This window comes from Glarea lozoyensis, assembly GCF_000409485.1.
Source record: "Glarea lozoyensis ATCC 20868 chromosome Unknown GLAREA3, whole genome shotgun sequence".
NCBI classification, from domain to species: domain Eukaryota; kingdom Fungi; phylum Ascomycota; class Leotiomycetes; order Helotiales; family Helotiaceae; genus Glarea; species Glarea lozoyensis.
This window is the reverse complement of record NW_007360998.1, coordinates 2788452-2811856: the sequence shown is the minus strand read 5'-3', so window position 1 is coordinate 2811856 and position 23405 is coordinate 2788452. Positions and strand designations below refer to the sequence as shown.

The 23405-nt window shown below is 47.4% G+C and overlaps 9 protein-coding genes across 9 annotated transcripts; 3 read left to right on the top strand and 6 right to left on the bottom strand.

Moving 5' to 3' along the window:
- Nucleotides 1-403: 403 nt before the first annotated feature.
- GLAREA_00914 (uncharacterized protein) lies at nt 404-2220 on the top strand (the record flags this gene model as incomplete). The annotated part of the gene is made up of 6 exons (XM_008085672.1): nt 404-730; nt 784-976; nt 1044-1268; nt 1329-1502; nt 1558-1582; nt 1638-2220. The coding sequence occupies 6 exons, from the start codon at nt 404-406 to the stop codon at nt 2218-2220; spliced, it is 1527 nt and encodes a 508-aa protein (XP_008083863.1).
- A 253-nt stretch (nt 2221-2473) lies between these two features.
- Nucleotides 2474-3667, top strand: GLAREA_00913 (uncharacterized protein; the record flags this gene model as incomplete). The annotated part of the gene is made up of 2 exons (XM_008085671.1): nt 2474-2705; nt 2769-3667. The coding sequence occupies 2 exons, from the start codon at nt 2474-2476 to the stop codon at nt 3665-3667; spliced, it is 1131 nt and encodes a 376-aa protein (XP_008083862.1).
- A 2509-nt stretch (nt 3668-6176) lies between these two features.
- Nucleotides 6177-7415, bottom strand: GLAREA_00912 (uncharacterized protein; the record flags this gene model as incomplete). Its single annotated transcript, XM_008085670.1, has 1 exon — nt 6177-7415. The coding sequence occupies one exon, from the start codon at nt 7413-7415 to the stop codon at nt 6177-6179; it is 1239 nt and encodes a 412-aa protein (XP_008083861.1).
- An 854-nt stretch (nt 7416-8269) lies between these two features.
- On the bottom strand, nt 8270-9169 carry GLAREA_00911 (uncharacterized protein; the record flags this gene model as incomplete). The annotated part of the gene is made up of 2 exons (XM_008085669.1): nt 8270-9003; nt 9055-9169. 2 exons carry the CDS (start codon nt 9167-9169, stop codon nt 8270-8272), a joined length of 849 nt encoding a protein of 282 aa, XP_008083860.1.
- Nucleotides 9170-10891: 1722 nt separating this feature from the next.
- Nucleotides 10892-11615, bottom strand: GLAREA_00910 (uncharacterized protein; the record flags this gene model as incomplete). The annotated part of the gene is made up of 2 exons (XM_008085668.1): nt 10892-10996; nt 11463-11615. 2 exons carry the CDS (start codon nt 11613-11615, stop codon nt 10892-10894), a joined length of 258 nt encoding a protein of 85 aa, XP_008083859.1.
- Nucleotides 11616-13224: 1609 nt separating this feature from the next.
- Nucleotides 13225-13578, bottom strand: GLAREA_00909 (uncharacterized protein; the record flags this gene model as incomplete). Its single annotated transcript, XM_008085667.1, has 1 exon — nt 13225-13578. One exon carries the CDS (start codon nt 13576-13578, stop codon nt 13225-13227), a length of 354 nt encoding a protein of 117 aa, XP_008083858.1.
- A 379-nt stretch (nt 13579-13957) lies between these two features.
- Nucleotides 13958-14758, top strand: GLAREA_00908 (uncharacterized protein; the record flags this gene model as incomplete). The annotated part of the gene is made up of 1 exon (XM_008085666.1): nt 13958-14758. The coding sequence occupies one exon, from the start codon at nt 13958-13960 to the stop codon at nt 14756-14758; it is 801 nt and encodes a 266-aa protein (XP_008083857.1).
- Nucleotides 14759-17009: 2251 nt separating this feature from the next.
- GLAREA_00907 (RNI-like protein) lies at nt 17010-21032 on the bottom strand (the record flags this gene model as incomplete). The annotated part of the gene is made up of 4 exons (XM_008085665.1): nt 17010-17677; nt 17729-18471; nt 18744-20844; nt 20975-21032. The coding sequence occupies 4 exons, from the start codon at nt 21030-21032 to the stop codon at nt 17010-17012; spliced, it is 3570 nt and encodes a 1189-aa protein (XP_008083856.1).
- Nucleotides 21033-22075: 1043 nt separating this feature from the next.
- Nucleotides 22076-23321, bottom strand: GLAREA_00906 (Translational machinery component; the record flags this gene model as incomplete). Its single annotated transcript, XM_008085664.1, has 3 exons — nt 22076-22943; nt 22997-23034; nt 23307-23321. The coding sequence occupies 3 exons, from the start codon at nt 23319-23321 to the stop codon at nt 22076-22078; spliced, it is 921 nt and encodes a 306-aa protein (XP_008083855.1).
- Nucleotides 23322-23405: the final 84 nt, after the last annotated feature.

Genomic DNA, 23405 nt, shown 5'->3' with positions numbered 1-23405 from the left:
GTCCTAAAAGTTCCTCGTCTCGCAGGCCGAAATACGCTTGTGCAGCAGTCCATTATCCCAGATTACCAAGTGTCATTCATGTACCTACGTACCTAAGGACTGATATACTCAGAATATGGCATGACACGGATGTGGGAAGTGTTGCACTAATAGGATGCAAGCTAACTAGTCTTTCTCTATTCCGTGTCACACAGTTCATGGTAGGCTCGCAGGTTATTTCATTTCAATTGTATTGGGGCGGTGCAATCCGCCAATCAAGTCACTTCAAGGCTTGTTTCCTTTGCAGCTGGGCTTTTCTCAGCCTTGTCAACGAACAATCTCACTTCACAAAACGACTCCATTTTTCCCTGTTCATTATAGTATAGACACGGAAGTAACGACATGAAACGCCTAGTAGACAGCAATGGATGCTATTGCAGTGGCCAGCCGTCAGAACAACACTGCCAATCCACTCAGTCTCGCGATTCGCGAATTCCAAGGGAGTCTGAGCAGAGAGGAGAACGCAGCACTACTCACTCACAGCTCCACCGGTTTGGATGCCACTGGTATTCTATCTTTCACGGCAGAAATTGATCGAGTAAACGCCAATCGACGCAGCCGTTGTGTATCATCTCGCCTGTTCGGAGTTCTCGAATCTGTACAGGCGTTTTCTGGTATCGCCGACACCTTCATATCCTCTCATTCAGAAATCGCAGCTTTGGTTTGGGGATCTGTAAAGTTTGCTCTCTTGGTAAACCCCTTTGCTGCAGAGATCTTTCTACGAGAGTTATTGATATGGAACAGGCTATTAATAATGTCGTCTCCTTCTTTGACAAGCTTTCTGAGACCTTTCTAAGACTCGGCAGCTGTTGCCCTAGGTTCAGTGAGTACAGGCTTCTTTTTCCAGAATCGACAAAACTTCAAAACTTGCTATGTTCTTTCTATGCTAGCATTGTGAAGTTCTGCACCAAAGCTATGAACGCAATTGGCAATCCTGGTGAGTTGCCAAAACCAATCTCAACATATCGACGAGTAACGCTGTTGCCCGAGGCTTATTCTAACAGGAACAACACTTACTCGTGCGGTCTGGAAACCATTTGAAAAGGAATTTGCTGTATTCGAGTGTGATCTAAAGAAACAGGGCGCTGAATTGAAGGAGGAGATCACACTCGCAGCAGAGCAAGCCGCATCCAGAGAACGGGCTTTTGGGAGGAGTTTCCGTACAGAAATAAGAAAGGTGAATCAGGCCAAAACAGAAAGACAGCTCAAGAAGGATAGAGCAAGATCCTGTGAGTTTATGTCACAATCTGCAATCAGCTTATCAGAATACCTCTATTGACAAGCAACAGTGGCTGTCAAAGCGAAGCTACTCGAACGGCTTCCTGCCTATGACTATGTAGGGTCGTTGAAGCGTATGCGTAAGAAGCGATATGGAAGCACGGGATCCTGGCTCTACAATACCAAGGACTTCAACGCGTGGATTACAGAAGACTGTTCCAGCCTCTTTTGTTTCACAGGTATTCGTCAGTTATTTACCTACTACCCATTTCTACAGTCCACAATTAACATTATCACTAGTTGGGTCAGGAAAGTCGATAGTTACGTGAGTCGTGAAAAGGCCTATATACAAGTGTAACACGTATACTGACATATCAAAGTTCTGCTACTGTTGACCAACTTCTATGCAATCCACGAAGTCTAGACACGCGACTAGTATTTTTCTTTTGCGAACCAGACTTCGCAAGTTCCATGATTGCACCCGTTATCTTGGGTTCTCTAATTCGACAGCTCGTCAATATTGAAACACTCGACAACGATCTTGAACAGCGCTTCAAAGACGTGCTCGAAAATGGTTACCCCGACGCTACCGATCTTGAACCACTTTTGCAGCTTGCTGTTAACAAAAATTCAGTGGTCACCTTCATAATAGATGGTATTGATGCGTGCGAGTCCACTGACAGGAAGTTAATCTTTGGAATACTGTCTCGTATCAGTATCGGAGCGACATCTATGGTGAAGCTACTTATATCAGGCCGTGAGAGCTTGATAAATGATATTTCAAAATTCTTTGATACATGTCGACATATTACTACTACATGTCCAGAGGGTCAGACCGATATTCCTTGGTACATTGACAGCATTATGAAGGAGAGAATCGAGGGATCGGATCTCGTCTTAGGCGACGAACACCTTGAGCAAGAAATCAAAGATACCCTGATACAAGGTGCGAACGGAATGTGAGTCGCTTTTTTATACGCCAAGGGGGTTTCCACAAGATCTTCATAAGCCGAGTGATCCTTGACATGAGTTGTTTTGATTTCTGTGTATACAATGATACACGCAATCCCCAACCCTCGCTAGCTTTATGTTCTGACAAAAGCCATCTGCTCTGTCACCGGATAGAGATGTATAAGACTAACGTTGCTAGGTTCTTATGGGTCACACTACAGATCAATGACCTCTGTCGTCAAGTTTCTGATGGTGACATTCGGTCATGCCTAGCGTCATTACCGAGAGGTCTTCCGGAAACTTATCAACGAATATTGGACCGCATCGAATTAGAGATGACCGCAAAGACCGTCCTCAAAATCTTTCGGTGGTAGCAGTTGCCTCACGGCCGATGCATCTGGAAGAGCTACGAGAAGCCATCGCTATTGAACCGAAAGACGAATTTCTTCGAACCGACCGTCTCGTAAACCAGATGGAGCGCCTGGTATTGTGGTGTGGTGATTTAGTAACCCTTGACGAAGATGAGCTCCTAGTATAATTCGCTCATCATACTGTCAAAGACTTCCTGATTTCTCCTCCTCTTCGAGAATCAAAATTTCACTTCCGTTTGAATATGGAAGAATATGCTGCTGGATTGGCTTGTCTAACTTATCTTAATTTCAACAATTTTAACCGACAACTGGAGACGCCTCAGAGGGCATCTACGGATACGCTCTCCACCATTCAGGCTCATGATCTCGTCAAAACGACCGCTGCTTCAAGTGGAGATATTCTGTTTAAGTTTGGAGCACGATTATCTGGTAGTCTCCGAAGGCAAAAGACAAATTTCGATTCTTTGGGACGTCTTTTGGATCTCCGCGGGAGAAAATTGACACCAGCGTCAAGCATTCTTCGTGCTAATCACCCCTTCTTAGCATATGCTGCTGAGAATTGGCTGAGACACACTAGGCAATTTTCAAACTACGAGCTCTCTGATTATGATCATATTCCACCTGACACGCCCGATAGACGCCTGTGGATGTCATCTGTGATTGAACGGCGTCCCTGGGCAAACCTCTTTAACGATTCGGAGGACAGAAAGACAAATGCCACTATTATGCAGAATATTGTGCTTGACTACAACTATACCGCACTTCTGGGATGCATTGATAGCGGCAACACGGTTGAAGATGGTAGTGTTGCTGCCATTTTGAGGAATGACGTTGACTTGTTCGCCTTAGCTTTTGAAGCATTAAAACGAGATCTCGGAGAACTTTTCTTGACGTTGTCGCAGAACAGGAGCGAAATTTTTGTGACAGAGGCTACCCGAAGATTGAGTGCTGCAGCTGAAAATGGGAACGTTCGAGAAATTGAATTACTACGAAAGATGGGAGCTGACTTTGGGGCTCCAACAAGCCTGTCGCAACCGTACACACCTCTCTACCTCGCCGCACGGCATGGTCATAAGGATGCCCTGTGAACGTTAATCGAAGCTGGTGCAAATTTGTACGAGACCGTCAAATCTGAAAGTAGACTTCCGCGGTGGATGGCAATCCATGCTGCCGTCAGTCATAATCACTCAGCTGCTGTTAGCTACCTAATTGAGTGTCATTTAAAAGTGCCTGGCGAGATATGTAAGCCGTCACTGCTTGAATTGCACTGCATCAAAGGAGATCATGTATCAAAGGAGATCAATACATTACACGGCTGATTTTCGAACTCGGGGTGGATCTCGAAGAAATTTTGCCTCAAGGAGGAGAGTTTAAAGCCCTGGAAATGGCTAGAAACGAGACAAAAATTAACTATTGGAATAAAGATATTAGTAGGCTTCTTACGGATCTTTTCGAGGAAGTCAGCTCCGCAGTTTATCTAGGAGATGCAAAGAATGCAAGGTACAAAATGGTTTCCGGAACATAAATATTCGCTTTACCAATATCGATAGGCCCTCCTCTGGGCAAAAGGCCACAGGCAGTTCAGTCAGCAGTCGCATTCGCATCCGCATTTCTCCTGTTACGACACACCCGCAAATTATTACTCAAACACGACTGCCCGGTTTACTCTCTGTACCCCAGAGCTCCGAATTCAGAAGACACGTGACTCAGAAGTCCATGGGCATGAAATCGAAATCTTCCTCTATCCGACTAGCAGATCGTAAAGACGCCAATGCTTGGAATATATACCGACCAAATACTGTCAATGACGGTCTTCAATCAAGTGTTCATGTGATTCCACATGATACATCTGAAGATCGTATCAAGCAAGTGAAAGAATTGAAATTGAATTCGGGAAGGTCAACGCCGTGTTTGACTACGCTAGACGATTGGATAAAGGAGGGGTGAGAGCAGAAAGGTCGAAAGCCATTTAGAAACGAAATATCTCAGTGAGAAGTTCATCAGGTCGGGCAACATGTGGTATGGAGAGACCGGGGTATCCCCTCCAACAGCTGATGGTACCCAAAATCGTTGCAACCTTGATGAGGATTTACTAGCAAATCACCCGTTTCGATTTAAAGCATACTACTCCCATGCTCTCTAAGAATATTTTGAAACCTCTAGAGAAAATGGATCACAAGGTGCTATTAGCGGATGGGGAGAGTAGATGAGCCTGTTCATTTTGATGATTGATTTGCGGTATTTTGTAATGAAATTAGGCGTTTGAGATTTTGATAAACTTATGTAGTAGCAAGCTCGAATGTAAGCCGCTCTGCTTTTGATATGTGATTTTTATTATCATATAAATGGAACAGTACACTATGCATTTCTTGACTTGCAAACTATGTAACGCCTGCGTTCGAACAGGGCAAGATCAGATACTCATCATAATACTATATTGTGTAGTAGATATGATAGTTAGGGATCATACAACTCCGTACGCTCGACCGGAAGAAAGAGTTTCGGATAGATGATGTAAGGGGTGCATAGACGAGCCAAGTCGAGACGAGTTTCACGCTGGGAAGTGGAATTTGGTATGTAAAGATGAGGGAAGCGCCGTTATAGTTAAGATACGGAAACAGCGTTCATTTTTTAAGCCAAGTAGTGAGGCTCTTGTCAAGTCTAAAAAGGACCTGTTGTGGTTTTTTTCTTCCTATACAATTGTTTCTTCCTAACTTGCTGGAGATTATAAATAAGAAGAAACTATCCGAAAGAATATGGCTTATGACTACTTGCAACACGAAGGACGTGATAAGCTGTGCCATGTAACGCTTCTATCTCCACTCCTGTCAAAATCGCCTTGAGACGTTTAAGTGTAGCCTTCGTTCCTGTTTTGTGACATTCATGTTATACCACAAATTACTACTTCCCACAGACAAAGTAACATGGCACAGTCACCTAAGTCAAGTTACCAAAATAACAAACACAATACATGATTCCATCAACTGCGTTAGCCGAATCAGGTCTAGATTCGCGATGGAGTTAAGAGTAGAGAATAGATGTCTCGACAAGCCGATAAGTTATTCCTTTAAACACTTCAAATGAGATTAATCACACACTTTATAGGCTGCTACAGCTCCCATCTGCTTTTGGGGCACCTCTTTCTTTGGCGTTTCTAGTCCTACCAATCAGATTACTCAATCGCGGAACTGGCTTAATCTCGAAAACGTTTCTTACCACCTACCAGATTCACTATGCTCGCTAAATATATACGGTTTCTTGGCTCTAACTGTTTCGGACTCACATATCTCTCTACTTCACCCAATGGTATTTATCATGACTAAACTAGCATAAGTCTACACTCTTAGGTGGTATATACGCAAATTCGAACCCGAAAATTGCGGCAGTGAATGCACCTGATGGTGAATTAGGACGTTTCTCTTATAGAAACTCCAGATCCGTCAAAAAGAGGACGATACTGTTCATGGATAATGGGAGGAGCATTGCAAGCGCATGGAGTGGCCGACTGCATTGCTTTTTATCTAGAACCACCCCTAAATCGAACAGTTGATCTTTTGGCAAACAGCCGCCCTGCAACAAGCAGTATGGGGTATGCCGTTAGTGATGTTCGTTTAGTCTAAGTGGAACTAAAGGTGGTTTAGGCCCTCGCTGAAATTGATTTCCTCTCAGTACCATTTCAAGCAAGAGTGAGCGACCATCAAAACGCACTCCATTTAGGATCCAAGAAAGAACCTCCTCTGAATCCACCTCTCCTTTGTAATGAAGAGAGATGCCCTCGCCGGTTTTTGGACAGGTGTCTCGAAAGATGAGTTGATAACCCGGTAGTGAAGATGATCCGACGCTAACTTCAAAGTTGACCTTATTGTGGTCATCCACAATTTCAGGCGCATTATTGTAAACCTCTGCAAGGCTTTTCGTATAATCAATTTCCAGTACATCTTGCGTTAGCCCTAGGAGCGCGTATACCCTGTCGAGAGGATTCGTCGCCGCGCTAGATCTGAAAAGCAGCATGAATAACCACAGTTGCCGGAAGTACGAATTAGTCTGGCCTTCTCTCAGATCCCGGAGGTGAAGTAGTTTCCCCATCGGAGTCTTGATAAGGAACTCCAACTGGTTTTCAGCTTGCTGAGATTGAGTTCTTTTCAACAACATGACGTCGTTGGAAGGTTGAGCAAATGCCATCAAATGCTCTAACCAACTCCCATTAAAGCATAGTTCGCCCCAGAATACCAGAAAGTGAGAAGCCAAAACCACTTCTTGGATCATCCACACTCGTCCCCAATAAGCGAGATTTGACAACTTTCCAATGTCAGAAATGACAGATCCATCAAGTGGGGCGCCCTGCTCCTCAGCATCCACGAACGAGTCTATTTGGCGTAAAGAGGAGCCGATAGCTTGGCCAGAACTCTCACTAAGCTCACCCAACCATATATAAACCGACTCTGCTCTGGTGAATATGCTTTTCATCAAACCCACTTGAGAGCTTTTCTCCTTTGCGTCCTCTTGATTGATACAGATGCTATCTATCCAGAGATAGAACTGTGTGCTAGTGCTCGAATCCCACAGCACCCGTGGCCGCTCCTGCAGACGTACTAGAAAGTGCTTGAGAGAAGGCCGGATCTTGAATATTTTCCCGCCGACCAGAATATTCTCCGTTGGGAGACATGTTCCCCACATGTAGGATGCTGCAATATAATTTGGGGTTGAACCTAGTGAGAAAACTGAGAAATGCTGAATGCTCGCATCAATACTATCTCGGTTCTCGGTGGGATGGAGACGGAGGAGTCGTATTTGCAATTTCGGCATATCGAGAGGCTTGTATTGAAAGGTGGACATGGGGAAATAATGTTTGAAATGCAAATATTGTGCAAGGTTGGGGTAAATAATTGAGAAAGGCAATTAGGAGTCGAGAAGAGAGTCCCAGCGGATTTAATGAATTCGACTGTTCCAGGAAATGAGTAGGCCGCGGACAAAAACCACTACCGACGTGCATTTCGAGAAGAGAAAAATGGTAAGGATTCGCACACAACAAATGTCAGCCGACATCCTCAGCCTTGGCCCTCTTTACAACAAATCCATCCCGTGTACAGTACCAAGTTTAGTCTAATACTAATGGTTTTATAATTTACTGTATTACATGTTCAGAAAGCTGCTTTCCAACTGGTTTTTGTCAAAAGAATATGTGTCTTTATTAGTTTTGTAAGCAAAGTAGTGTAATTTCGTAACAACATTGAGGTTGAAGATTGTTATAAAGCTCAATTACTTTGAGTATCATCCAGACGTTTTGTAAATTACGGTATCAAAGATTATATTCCCTCAATATCCTCCTTCAGTTACTATACTTATTTTAAAGTAGGAAGCAAAATGATTTCAGGCAAATAGCTCAAAGCAAATTCACGAAGCCGAACACTAGAAAAACATCAAATCAAGCTCATCAAATTTAAGGAAAGTATCATTCAATCTATCAATCATCTAAAAAACCCAACCCAACCTCCAAAGGAATGGCAGAAATCTCAAATCCCAAGCCCCATCCCCTCATCCTATGGCCTGCCCCCGAAAATTCAATTTTCGATCCAATTCAAATCCAATTCCAGATCAAGACATTACTAAAAGACAAAAAAGAGAGACCCCATAATATTTTCCGTCCATGCGTAAGATTATGTACAGCTAGCCATGATATTCCGCACCATTTAGTTGGCGAGGGAGCGAGCGAAGCGGCGCTTGCTGAGGTTGTACTCAACAGCACGCTTCTTTCCAGCAGCTGACTGGGTGAAAGCGACGGATCCACCAAATGGTCCAGCGAGCGCAGCGTTCTGGAGCTTAGCGACACAGACGTTCTCAGCGCCTCCGACGGAGCCAGAGCAGGTCATACCGGCTGGCATCTGGATAGCGACTGGGAAATCCATGGTCTGGGCGGCCGAGAGACCACCGATACCGATACCTGGGACGTTCTGGGTGACTTCGGCGGTCTTGAAGGCTGCTGGGTCGGTTCCACCGGAGGTGGCGTCGACCATGGCGGTGAGGGGACCGGCACCGTCCTGGTTGACTTGGTGGAAGGTCATGGTGACTGTTCCGTCGTCAGAGGCGGTTGGGAGACCATCTGAGGCTCCTGCACCGGCGGCGGCTTTGACGGCGGTTTCTTTGGTGCCCTTTGGTGTCTTGGTACCACCGTTGGCGGCACGCTCACCGAGAGATCGCTTTTGCATCATGGCGAAGTGGACTTCGCGGGCGGCGATGGCTTCGGTGCTGTTGGCGTCGCCTCCCATGAAGAGGGAGACCATCTTGGAGGCGTCGACTGGACCGGTTGCTGTGCGTCCGAGAGCAGATGCCTTGCTGGTTCCGATCTCTTTTTCACGGATGATGGAGGTATCTGCCTCAGATCCACAGCCTGGGGTTGGGCAATCACGAGGAGTTCCATCAGCAACTATGAAGTATTAGTGTTGCTCAAAGTGATGATGTTGTGTAGAAGACATACCGGAAAGACCTGGCATGGTTACTGAGTTGGCACCCTTGACAGAGTCAATGACACCGTGGGCGAAAACGTTGGTGGCAGCGAAGGCCAAGACGAGGATTGCTGATGAGTATTGCATTTTGATGGATTGAGTTGACTAAGTCTGGAAGGTTGAAATATTAAGAAGTAATTGAAAAGATTGGAAAGATTGGAAAATTGAATGCGACCGGCGCCGGGCTGGAAAGATAGTAGAGATGAAAGAAGAAGCTGAAGAGATGAGATGCTGATGATGAGAGAAAAGAATATCTCTGGGCGGGATGATATGAAGTCTTTATAGAAAGACGTTTCCAAGAGATTTCGTAAAGCTTGGTTCGATTAGCCCGCTCTTGGTACAAACTAAACCGCACGAAAGACCGGATGCCACGGCTTGGTACGCATTGCCATGGCTTCTGACATGATGAGAATGGCTAGTCTGTGCTTGAGAAACTTCCGTTCCGTACCCGTGTTGGTGATACTGAGCTCGGGAATCGAGATAGATATTTTCTAACCTCAACCCACTGTTTGCGGGAGGCTGTGTTGAGGGAAGCTGAGGAGTTGAGGGGTTTGTGCAACGGGACATTGCGATTGGGCAATGAGAGTTTGTTTGGCCCATACGCATTTGACTTGAGAAAAGAAATGGATACCAGTGAGCAGCAAGGTAATACTCCGAATTCTCGAAGAGAGTTGAAATGGCCAATAGAAAACTGTTATCCTTCAGGAGAGCCTTTACTTTCCTTGCGCTGATCTACATCTAGCCTCTAGGCCGCCGATCGTACGGGTTTAAGCTTCCATGGGTACAGACTCATAGTGAGGCTCTGTTTGTTTGGATCTTGTCCGTTGGATGACGATGAAGGATCAAGCTTTCAATAGCTCATGGCCAATTCATGCCAATGTTGGGGTAAGGATTTGAGTCGAAACAGAACTACACCAATCGTATCTGAATGTACAGAAAGACTACTTCGGAATGAGCAACCGAAAACAAAAAGTATTTGACGCAAGTGGCCACCAGTTACCAGTACTGGCCTAAAACCAAACATAAGGGGGTGGACTAAAACATCCACAGACCAGAAACCATAAACGAAAAGACCCTGTTGATGATCCAACGAATCATCATGGATTTCTGTACATCATCGCCCCTAGAATTCTGGGGAAAATGCAGGTACACTGGTACCGGGCCCATAGAGTCACTAGTTTGGGACTTTGACCTCGAATCGAAACAAGCCTAAACAAAACTCGCAACGAGAAACAGTACACAGCCACGGTAGACCTTTTGCGGAGCCTCGACAAAAGAGATCAAAGATGCGAGTCACTCAGCTGTGAGTAGATCGGAGTTTGGAGGGAACAAATGTATGGCTCTAGTCGTCTTTAAATAGTCGTACCTTTTGGTCTACGTCTCACACCATCGTCAACGACCAGAAGCTGTGCAGCACGTATCGTAACTACACATATAAGGCGTCATCAAGGAGGAGTCTGTCAAACATTTGTTTCCTGGATTGTTGAGCAGTCGGTGAGGGAACAACATCATGGTTTGCTCATGTTGTTGCCGTGCTGATAGTTTCATGTCGTTGAAATTTGCCGAGCGAGACAAAGTCCGAGGGCAGTCATGTGATCGGAGTTAATGATGTTCGCGTTCGATTCGATTTCATCACCAAACCTTCAATAATACTTTTCGCAACATTGTTTTCCCCCAACGATATTATTTGGACTGTACCTGCGTACAGCTTCCTCTGATTACCCTCATGTTTGACAAAACTTTTCACAATGTACTGGCTTTCCCTTAGACATTCCCATGCCGCACCGCGGAGAGGCTCGGACGCTGGGTCTAGAACCAATGTGAGAACAAGTACTCATCGTCGATTCTTGTGCGCTTACGTGGGGACTGACTAGAGGCAAGGTTTCTCTCTGATTTGGACACGTCAATGGATGCCTAGGACTGTGTTGTATCAGCATCTGATAAGAGATCCAAAAACTACCCTTGGCAGTGGAAGGAAGCTGCCGTGAGTGCCAACACCGGTCTTCCACATCAGCATTCAAAGCGGAAGTCGCATCTTTTGTCATTCATGTCCTCGCCGCTTACCACGAAACCTCGTATTATGTCCAGTCCGAGAATGCCAATTCGAACGTTGTTGATGTTGCAATCCATGCCCAAGGTATGCGGAAGGCAAAACGTTATATTTACCACCTCCCGGCAGTACAAAACAATATAGAGTTTGTATCAACCTGCAGATTTGCATCAAGCAGGAGCGCGGCTCTGCGAGGTTCTCAGACAGCTATTGGAGGGACTACGAAAGGCAAACAACGCGAGCATGTCAGCACTCTAAAGACATTGATGCAGTCATCTCTCGTCTTCGCACTTGACGCACGCCGTTAGATCTTTCGTCAGATCGACGTACCAGAGCTTTCAGACCTGGGGCAGAATTAATAGTGTGCAACCCACGACGAGATGGCCCTTTCTTATAGGACTTCCGAGAGGGTTGGTACAGAACGTTGTCGCAGGTCAACCAATCTCTGCTCTTGGGTCTGATTAGATTCATGGGATCAGCCATATTTGGTACCGGTATTCGATGCACAATTCGGCAGGTGGGAATTTCTTCAAGGGACCTCATCGACAAGAACGTAACCCTTTGCTGTTGGAAACAGCTTGTTTCTGTGCCGAAGTCGGACCAGAAGATCAGCTGTGCTTGTATCCATGGTAAGACCATGCCCATATTCTTCTGTTGCACAGAAACATCGTTTTGCAAGTCTTGGACCCCATATCTTATCCTTTGAAGCCAGCGGATCGTGGGGTAGATGCCGACGCACGACTGCCATCAACCCATACGCCGATCATCTTGGATGGAATTCTTCACAACCAATACATAGCATATTGATACTCCGAGGGAGAAGACAAGCTTGGTGGAAGGTTCTCTCACGCCTCATGACCCTCGTCTGCTTCAAGGTCAGCTTCGCCAGGTACTGCGTACTGCTCGATCGAGGTTTCTTAGGCGAATGTGAGGTCACCCTCTAGCCAGGGCGAAAAGTCGATTTCCTGCATGCAATCTAGACTCATGCTCCTCCGAGTGTTCGACAGGTGAAATAGACGCGACCTCGCGTGGCGTTGAATGGCATTTTCGCCCGTTGATGTTCGAGGTCGTGTTGTGCACACTTCGGCGGACAGCAACAGCTGAAAAAACGCACTGCATCGTCGCTTTATTTCCCCGATGGTGCCGACCCTCCAATCAAGGGCCCCTGAACGCCACTACTGCGGGCAACCGAGGGCACTTGGAGTTGTCAACAGGCTTTTTGCTTCTCACCTCAGCTGAACATCCATTATTGCAACCAGACCGACCAGACCGTCTCGCATGACAAAGGAGGCACCCAACGGACCATGGATCTAGCACCCAAGGAGCATCCTGAAATCTGCCATCACGAGCCGTTGAAGCTGGGATTCCTTGTTCGTGCCGCTGTCGCGGTGCAGCGCCGACTATGGAACTGGTTGCCAGCGACTCAGGATCAACACCAAACACCCCTCTAATGTAAAGTATCGGAGCCAACTGACGACTGGAGGCCGAGTTGGCCTGGACAGCGTCAAACTGTTGGGAATCACTCGATTATGGCGATCCTCCGCCGGATATCGAGCTAATCATCCTGTACGTACAACAACAACAGCCGAACGACGACTGGAATCATTGGAATGAAATACGGCGGCACTTCAACAGGAGTCGAGATACTGCGGGGCATCTCAGGCCCCGATTACCATCGGGCGAACTCGCCCGTCCGTACGAGATGCGGTGAAGGCTGGAATGTGAGACGTACTCGCACAGTACACGGCGTGAATAGCCTCGTCGGCAATAGTGGAGTTTTAGAAGAGGAAAATGGCCAATATTCTGGGCGTTGGCGTTCCGAGTACCTACTTATGGGCAGTTTCTGGGTGCTACAGCTTGTACCTGCAACGCCCCAGCATAGGTCTCGTTACTCCAGACTCCGTCACGACCCTTCTGAGCCTGCCTAGTGCAGCCCTACAGCGATGATGCGCGCGCGACACGGCGGCACGGCGCCAACCAACCTGCTGAACTTGCAGCGTCGGCTGACCAGTGGCGCTGGGTTGGGACATTTTCCACTTGCGACACGCCTGTGAGAGGTGGAAATGTTACCCTGTCAGGGTGCTGGCCTGCCCTAAACCCGCAGTGGGCATAGTTGTGATCCACCGAACAGGGTCTGACGAAGCTTACCCTGAACACGCAGCGCACCCTGTCGCTCTCCGTTCTTTTTCCTCGTCCAGGCAATAATGGAACCGTGAAGCACGTATGGAAGATGAGAATACCATGAACGAGGTACCACGAACCGTATTTGACTTCCTAGGTGGGCTGAACCCGACGAATGACCTTTTATCCTCACTCCAGTTCCGCCTTTTCCCGCCATCAAGCCAGGGATCAAAGCTGTCAAATATGCGCCGTGCGAGTCCCAGAGTACTGTAAGGCGGTCCTGATATGAGGAAGAAGTCCCCGCTTTGCGGTCGGCATGAGACATCTTTTCTCTGTTCTTAGTAACTATAACAGAGGTCGCCGAGAAGCCATTGGGAACTAGTAGAGCCACGGCTCCGAGTCATGTCATGTTACTGAACCGTTGCCCATTTAGCCCTCTTTGCTTACTTTCTCAATTTGTCGTTGCCTTCAATACTCCAAGAAGAGGTTAAGATGAGATGAGGAAGCTGTCTACATAAGGCCATCGTTTCGCACCTTTCGTCAACAACCTAGTCCCGAGACATTACACAATCGTGTTTCGACCGCTCAGCTTTCAACGCTTCCGATCTCATACCTTACCCATCCAGGCACGCCTGTGCTCATTTCCACCCCCAACCCCTCCAACTCCGCCACCATCCTACAGCGCTCGTCGTCTTAAGGTCAAAATGCCAGCTCTATCCCCCAACAACGTCGACGATCACACTTTCTTTCCTGGCACAGAAACCACGGTACTTTTCATCATTCTTTTCGTGTGTCTAGGAGGAATTTTGATTCGCAGGAGAATTTTATATGGCTCTGTTACGACATCGACCACGGAATATCAGCCTCTGAAGATGTCGACTAGTGAAGTTTCCGAAACGGAGAAGACTCAGCCTCACTACACAGATGATGAGGGTGAGCCGAAAAGACAAGATGAAAATTTACCACATCTGAAAGTATCTGGTCACTCACGATCATTATCGTCAACATTACCACCACCTACGCTTAAGCCATATCTCTCTCCTATCTCATCTGCTTCGAACGCGGAATACTTTTCCAGCTCACCCATGACCGACACGCCGAGCACTTTCTCACCAACAACAAATTTCTCGTCACCGACAGCGTCATACTCACAATCAACCTCCTACTCAGAATCTCAGGAGCAACCAACCACAGATGGTCCGACCCGTCGACGCTCATACACCAAGACTCTCTCGCTTCCATCACCCAATCAACCCATTGCTCACCCGTCAGCACAAACAATATTTCCCGCTTCAACGTCTCGAGCAGCGCCAGATGCCTATGTCCAGCCCGGAGGAGTGCCATTATATTATACGGCTTCGGACAACATGATTGAAGTCGAAGTCCAAGGAGAGATTATTGTTGCCGAGGGATGGAGACGACATACCAGAGTATTTGGCGGCGGAGTGTGCAAGGCCTGCGAGGAGAGCAAGGAAAAAGAGATTGAAAGACGAGGAACAGCCTGATGAATTCTTGATTGGCCACACACTGACCGTATCACTGAACATATCACCCCACGTCAAGCGCCGGTAGGGATAGGATGTTGTAGGAAATTGAAAGACCGCAGACCATCCGAGCATTGTTTTCCCTTCGGCCCGTCTCACGGAACCTCCCCGTTATATCCTACGTCTCGAGACACACCAATGTTCCAAAAGAAACGTTGCACGAAACCTCAAGTCGCAATCTCCAACATCACGTGAGTCACCCCCCTTTGGGACACCCGTGTGGCTTGACGGGCGGGCCGAATGGGAGCTCCCCTTATGCATGCATTGCCGGATGACGAACCATCACCGTGGGACGTTCGCGATGGTACATTGTTGTTCGTGGAGATACGAAAGGCGGGGGTGGGGTGATTCCGTGGGATTTCACATATCGTGTTTTTACGTCAAGGTTTGCAGGAGGATTGGAAGCTTAATTTTTCTTTTGGCTGGCGGATGAAGGATCCGAAACGAGAGAGATCGTGGCGAGGAGTACTATGTTCGGCATCAAGAAGGAGGCCTCGGTACTCGGTCTCCTTCGTTATGGCTTCCTAATGTTTGTTAAACTTATTCGCCCTTAGTCGCCTCACTCGCTTGCCGTCTCGACAACAACCGCCTCTCAACCGACTTCTCGGTCATCTCCATACCGTCTATACGTTACTGTCCTCTCGTTCCGAGACTTCAGCTGGGATGCTTCTTCCCGGGGCCTGTCATCAACTTACAGTGTCCACTTAATTCGCGTTTTTCCTTTTCTACTACATTTCTTTTGGGGCTCATATGGTGGATAGTCATTTTTTTTCATATTCAAAACGTTCGCAAACAGCTTTCTTTTCTTTCCTTTGCAAAAATAGGGCGGAAAAGGGGCTTCTTGGGATTGGCATGGGTTGATGGTTGGGTTTTATATGGGCTTGAGCAATCAGCAATACGGTTTTTCTTTGGGCTTATTGGCATGGTAACGGGAATTGAGATGAGAGATGAGATGAGATAGATGATTGAAGATTTAAAATCATATGAAGAACATTTCAACAATATATATATGACTATTGGATACATTCAACTCGAATCACAATGAGAGTCAGCTTTTCTGGCAAGCTAACGGTCCCTTGCCCCTGTGCAATGCTCTCCTGGAACATATCAGGAATGTGCATAATCCTCGAATATCACTAAATCAACCACATAGCTCTTGCTGCGAATCAGCTATTGTGGCAAGCGACTAATTCACTTTCCTTTCGCACAAACACACCGTCTACCAAGATCATCACATTACCGTAAGCATCTGCAATTTCCCGGAAAACCACTCGTATCTTGAAACCACCACATCAATCTCAGACTTAACGGTTGCACACAGAAGTCGCACGCAAACCTCATTTTGTAGGTAGGTCCAACCCTCACCCTACGACTCAAGCGAGGGGTTTGGATTGTTGAGAGTTTCTTCACACAACCTTACGATAAATAGTCTCATCGTTCGACGTGTGATGGGTTATAGGTTGAAGGAAGTATTTATCTGGTATACTGGATGGGCTGTTATGAAGACATTTAAAGTGCGGAGTCGATCGCCAGTTCTTCTCGCACAGTGGAAGATTTTGCTAGTGAGGAAGGGGGAATAAATCTGTGCAACTTCCAAATAGCTTTTCGAGAGTAGGAGAGGTGGCGAGAGAGAAATCGGTTGAACTAAGCATTGATACTGAAATCTCCGATGTGAATAGTTCAATCAAAGGTTCTCTAAACCCCATTTCTGTGAAGCCAACTCACATGAAACTCACTTTACATGCTTTATCAAATTAAATAGCACAGCGAAGATGTTCCAAAGCCCTGACGATGACATCTCTAATCGTGACAGTCTAAGTTCATCCAAAAGCACGCTTATAAACTGATCACATCATACTAGCTTTCATAGAGAGTTATAAAATGGTATAGTATACTTCGTGACCGACGTCGACATCTCCAAATACAATTCATGTGAACCATGTCCATTTCATCACCCTCGCTAAATACATTTCATTCCTCTCCCAGGAGTCAGCATCTCAATTCCCTAAGATTCAAGTTCCAGTTCCAACCTTCACGTCATGTTATAATGTACAACTCTCACCCCGGGGCCTCTCACAACCCAACAACCCTCCCCGACAAACCCTTCACACATACACTAGAAAAAAAGCAAAAGATATAAAAGGTATACTGATATCATCTCAAAACGCTCAGCGTCTCCAAAGAAAAAAACCTATAAACAGATAATACCCCACTAATCCACCACCGCACTACTACTAACAGCATGTCCCTCATGCACATGTCCCACCTGCAAACTCCGATTCCTCTCCGCCGCCTGCTGCGCTTCCACAAACTTCTCCCACGCCTCGGGATCCTGGGCTTTAAGTTCCTGTTTCAGGAGCTTCGCTTCGTTGCTCATGTCATTCAGGAGCGCCTCATGCCCATGAGTATGAAAGCGGTCGCGGATCTCCTCGCCACCGAGGCCATCGACGAACGCTCGCAGGATCTGTATGTGATGCGGCTCCGTCTCTTTGCCGGTCGCGTTTTCGGCGTCAGGCTTGATGATTTCCCGACGGAATTGCTGGCCAAATCTGTGCATTCGGCCTTCTTCCTCGTTTAGGGCCCGGGAGGCAAGTGACACGTCTGAGTTGTGCCTTGAGAGAGCTGGTCGAAGCGTTTCACCTTCATCGTCTGACATTGGGACCTCGAGGTGTGCTGGCTCGGTATCTGAACCATGTCCATCGTGATTATTAGGGAAATCGACACTTCCTGTGAGGCTGCCTAGTGGGCTTTCCTGGGTGTCCTCTTTGCTTTCTGAAGTTGGTTGTATGGGTATGGGTGGTCCTACGCGTGTCTCTGGATACTCATCCTCGAATCGGTTGATCATTCCCTCCAGGGTCTGGTCAAGGAACAGTAGGCGTTCTACACATGTCAGCATTTTGGGTTCATAAGCCTCGGCCAGGCGATACTTACGATAGTTGACTCTATCTTTCGCCCGCGATTCCTTAACCAGAGCAGGTTGTAACCGTGCTCGTATTTTACGAGCACTTCCAAGAAGATTCTTAGACATATCCTTGGCCTTGCCACCATGAACAGGGGGCCTCGGCGATGCCGTTCCACTGCGAGACTGAGAACGATGTTCTGAACCTGGTCCTCTAGAATCATTTCCTCTGTTCTGCAAGCAAATTCCCAATGCTTTCACCACACCGCTTCCACCGATCACATAGTCATCGTCTGGAGCTGGATCATCTTCGTCATGACTAACGCTACCGCCTTCGTCATGCCCGACAAGATGCAGCAATACATCAGGAACGATAACCTCTTTGGTAGAATCGGACGCTATTGGTGCAGCGGCTTGACTGATTTCAGCGACTGGGCCACGCTCCATATTGCGCAAGCAGTACGCAACCACTTGCTTGGCTAATGCTTTCACTATTTCGCTCGATTCATTGGATGGTACCTCAATATCAATACACATTAGTGTATTGGAAACCCGTACTGCGGCCATGAGCGATGCATATAAGGCACATGCCTCCTCCTGACTGGCTTCCTCCCTCGCGTCAGCTAATGCAGCAATCTTGGGATTCTCCATTATTGTCAGGTGAGCAAGACTAGGACTTTCGGGTAAAATCTCTGCCAATGCAATTGCTTGGTCAGGGTCCATTGACACATCTGTAAGATGTATGCGCCGGAGGATGGGCATTTTCGGTATGTACCTAACCATAATCAGTAAACTTTTCCACCCAAGTAGCATCAAGAAAGCAGGGAATTGAATGCTGCACTATCGCTAGTAGTATATTGACCAATTATATGGCCAAGACCATGTATTCCACAGTTTACACTTGCAGGGCTGAAAATAGATGGTTGGTGATCTGACATGACGCTTGTTTTGAGCCTCATCTCAGCCGCAGAATATCAATTTAGTCGCAAACAACCGAGGATGTCCATCCGAAATGCGGACAGACACACAGAAGAAATATGCCCATACCTCCTAAGAAGAGAAATTGCACTTGGCTGCGTCTCGAATAGTGCATGGTTCTGGGATAAATCGATGAAGCGAAAGTTCTTCAGCTTGGTCAGAGCTGGGAAAAGCGTCCACAATGAGTCAGGTGTGAGGTTGCAATCAGCCAGGCTGAGGGCGTAGAGGCCATTCCCGGAATCCAAGACGTCGGCAATGGCACCCAGTTCATTCTTCAAGTCATTACCTCCCAAGTCAAGACCTTCACATGTGCCGTTTTGCAGGTAGCGTGCGATATGCTGCATACCTTCATGTGTGATGTGGTTCCCCGCAACACCAAGTCGACGTAAGCCTGACTTAATAGCGCCATCTATGAGACTTCCAAGCTGATCAGTCGTCAAACCACACTCCGCGACGTTCAATAATTCAAACTCTTTTCCAGCTAGACGCTCGCCCAAAGCTTTTGAAAGAAGACAGGATACTTCTGGATTGGACGTCGTACTCGACGTCCTCTGTAGGTGAGACCCGGAAGTCGATGTCGTCGTTTGCGACGACTGTGGAAATGGTACATTCGAAAGATCTAACGATTTAAGTGACCGACACATGTTTATGAATAAACACATATGCCGCCATCCATCTTTCCCAATCTTGACGTTGTTCTTGAAGACGAGGCGTTCAACAACACCACCCTGGTGCACTTCACCGTCCTTGAACTTTCTGGATCGTCTTCTGCTATAGTTGGGGCACTTGGCGGCTAGTAAGCCTGCGAGGATGACACGAAGACCTTCGTCAGTGAGCCCGCAATTCTCCATGATAAGTTCCTTGACCGGAACAACAGCCAAATAATCACCAAGCGTCACAAGGTCAGGCAGTTGAAGCCAGTATCCCGTAAGATCTAACGAGTTGACAATGCCGGGTACTGCCATATTAGTTGCCGCTGCTGTCAGCTGCTCCGTGATCTTCTTCAAGATAGGTGTTTCTCGAAGCTGGCAACATCGTCGGTATATCCTTACAGGGTCGGTTGTAGGCGATATCTGCGTCACTGGTGTTCCAGTACCGGTTCCAGTTCCAGTCAACGAACTTCCCAAAGAATCATCACTAGCATTCCTGACAAGTTCCACTGGAATAGAGCCATTGGCTTCAGCCAGCTTTCTCTTCTTTTCTTTTCGAGCCTTTCTCTCCTCTTCACTACGTTTCTTCTTTTCCTTCTTCTTGCTATCCTTTTCATCGTGGTGCAAATCTTCCTTTGCCTCTTTAGTGAATTCTAAGGCGCCCTTTTCTGTTTCTTTCCCTACTTTCTCTCCAGTAGCACTAATAACTCCATCCTCTTCTTTTTCAATCCTAGTTGCTTCGGGGTGCTTCAGGGCTTCCGCCTCTCCTTTCTCACCCTTCTCTACCCTCTTCTTACCCTCCACCTTTTTCTCATCTTCCATCTCATCATGGTACTTGGGCCCACTCGCAATCTCTACATCAACGCAAAACGCAACTCTTCGAAGTTTCGACTGGTCTAAGTCTGATATCGGACATCGTTCTCTGTTGCGATCCACATTCAGTATCTTCCTTTCACATAGTCCATGCTGCATTGCCCTCGGTTGATGAGATAATTGGCCACTCGAGGAGGATAATCTGCGCAATGCGCTCTGTAGAAAGCTGGGTTGTGTGGATTTGGGTGGAGCGGGCGTGTAGGGAGCATCGCCAACCGCCTTCACCGCGTGGGGTAGAACTGCGTTCTTAGGCGAAAGGGGCCCAGGAGGTATGGTTGATTCCGTGGATGAGGAGATTGTGGGTAGCGGTGATGGTGGCGTGGTCGTTTGCGTATTGTTCGTTGCTGGAGAAGAGGAGAATTTCGAGGAAATGCTGGAAAGCCATGAGTTTCGCCGTGAGCCAGGAGATGGCGGCTGCTTTCCAACGCTTCCATTCAGTGTTGCCGTTTTCTCGGATGATGCACTTCGTGCAAAACTTGGCCTTGGAGTAGGTATTGGCTTAGGCTTAGACGGCGCTTCAACCGGACTCCCACTGCCATTGCCATTCGCATTTCCATTTCCACTTGTATTTCCATTTTGTGCCAACTTCGGTTCCTTATCCGGCTTTGTGACAACAGTCGGAGACGGTGGCTTGGAATTGTGATCTCCTAATAAAAATGACATTAGCAAAGACTTTCAAAGAGGAATATCAGACGGTTCCGTGTTACGAAACATCTGGCAAGCATAGCCCGAACCATATCGGGGAGCCGAACGACGTCTGAGTGAGAAATAACGTACCTTTGCTGGAGCTATGCGTAGTCATCCAAGAGATATCGACTCCTTGAACGCTCTCCATTGTGAAATACTGGCAAAATATTTCACTCCTCTGGAGAATCGAAGGCTTCGTAGGGAGACCGTTATCGTGTACAGCGATGGCGACAACGTCGGCTCACCTCATCAGCATCGGCCATTCCACGACAGTTCACTGCTCAATTGCCATGTTGCGCCACTGCGAGGATGTGTTTGTAAGTTGCGCTTTTTAGATGCCTTGTGACATGAGTACCCTCGTGGCCGTCGGAATGGTGATTGTATTAGTAACGGACGGAAAAGGGAAATGGACGGGAGGAGCAGCAGTCGGTATCGTGACTTTTCTGCGACTCTGGGGGTTGACGCTCAGCAGTGACCTCAGAGGCTCCGAGTGCTCGAGCCGTGCTGTCGAAGTGGAGTGAAGCCCGGAAGTGGAGCTTTTTGGGGTCTTTCGCAGGGAGACCGGATGGCGGACAGGCTGGGACAGCTTTGCGGTACTGCACTATTCGGGCGTGGTAGAACCGAGTGATTCTGGGGTTTCTCGAGAACAAGCCAGGAGTCCAGGACTGAACCGAGGGTGTACCAACACTGTTTTTGTTGGATTCAAACAGGTCTGTTACACATCTCTGTTCCAATGCAAAAAGCTGCAACACAACACAGAAAGTGTTAACCACAAGCGCTCTGTAATTGGACTGTCGGAAATGATTTTGTGAGTTGGACGTCCGGTACCCGGAGCTTAGGGCTCCCACTGCCCCTCATTGACAGTAGTAATCAAGCAGCGGCCGCCGTCTGCGAATAATAATTTGTCAATTAGTCTAGCGAGACCCTGATTAACTATACTTACTCGTGCTGTAGCAATCATGATGCCCTGTCAGCGAGGATCGCAATTGAAGTTTTAGGCCAGATTTATTCGGATAAGTCACTCAGTAGGAAAGTATTCTATACAAGAAAAGGAATTGCTCAACAGCCCTCAAGAAGTGGGTTGTAATGTCATTGTATTTTTTTATTTTGCCCACAAACGCCGCGTGACGGTCATGCCCTCTAAAAGGCGGCTATTCGCAACATAAGCAAAATCCCAATACCAAAGGGTATCTAAGCGGCAGCCTCCTTGATCTCTGCAATTCTGGTCTTGACTCTCTCCATCTTCTCGTCCTTGGTCAACTTGCGGCCCTTGAACTTGAGAGACTCCTTCTTGTACTCGTCCTTTGACTTGGACTCAGCAGCACCGTCGACCTTCTTGAAAGGATCTTCACGGATCTGCTTGTGAGCATCCTGGTACAGTTCCTCCAAACCATCGGCCTCTATCTCATCATCGATGTAGCCCTGGAACTGGGACTTGTATCGTTCCTCATCATCATCGGCGAGGGTCTCCATGTACTCGGCAACGTGGCCAGCGTAGATGTATTTGCGGAGGGTCTCAGCGTCGAGCTCCTTGGTCTCAATATCGTAACCTGGGAAACGGTTCTCAGAGTGAGGAATGAGAATACCTCCATCTGAAGCACCCTTCATGGCACCGAAGATACGGGCACCAGTGGATGTGCGGTGAAGACCAACATCGAGGAAAGCCTTGAATGGACGGCGAGACTCGTCACCCTCGGTAGCCTCAGTAAGTGTGTACTCTCCGTCAGCCTCCTCAACACCAGTGAAATCCTCATCCATGCCGAGCTTCTTGAGGACACGACGAGCGATCAGGAGACCAGTGCAGTATGCGGCGGCCCAGTTGGTAAGACCGTGCTCAATACCGTATGCCTTCAACTCGTGAGAGTATGCGGCGCAGAAGACTTTGTCGCCAGTGATTTCTGAGGTGACAATTTGCATGACAATGTCACGGTTGGTGAATCGAACAACGAGACGGTATTTTGGCGCATTGTACTTGTTCTTGGCCTGGGTGATGAGACGCTTTCGTGCGTAGTAATCGGTCTTTCCGGAACGACGGCGCTTGTACTTGGTTTGATAGCGACTGAAGACAGTTAGAAAATGTTAGGAATTGGATTTTGTGAGTAAAAGACTTACCTATAGTACGCAGAGTTCTTGACCAGCTTGGTGAAAGGCTGTTTTCATTCTCGAGTCAGCAATTGGCATTTCAGATACAAGATCCGAACATTTTGCAGGGACTTAAAGCATTTCTGCTCATGACGAGAAATCTTTCATCTTTTGCTGAGATCAAGGGACCTGTCGCCATACGACAGGTTATCGGGTGAGTTCAACTTACCATCTTGACAGATTTACCGCACTGTTGCTGGATTGTCGAGTGGTGGTTGTCGAGGATTGATCGAAACAAAAACTTATCTCGAATTCAAAATTGATGATCTGTGTGCGGGACCGCGACTAGCGGCATTCGTTAGCGCATGGCCCCTGCTACCTGATGCCTCAGGTACCATAATTCTGTACATCGGCCTTTCGGTTTCGGTCTCGGAATCGC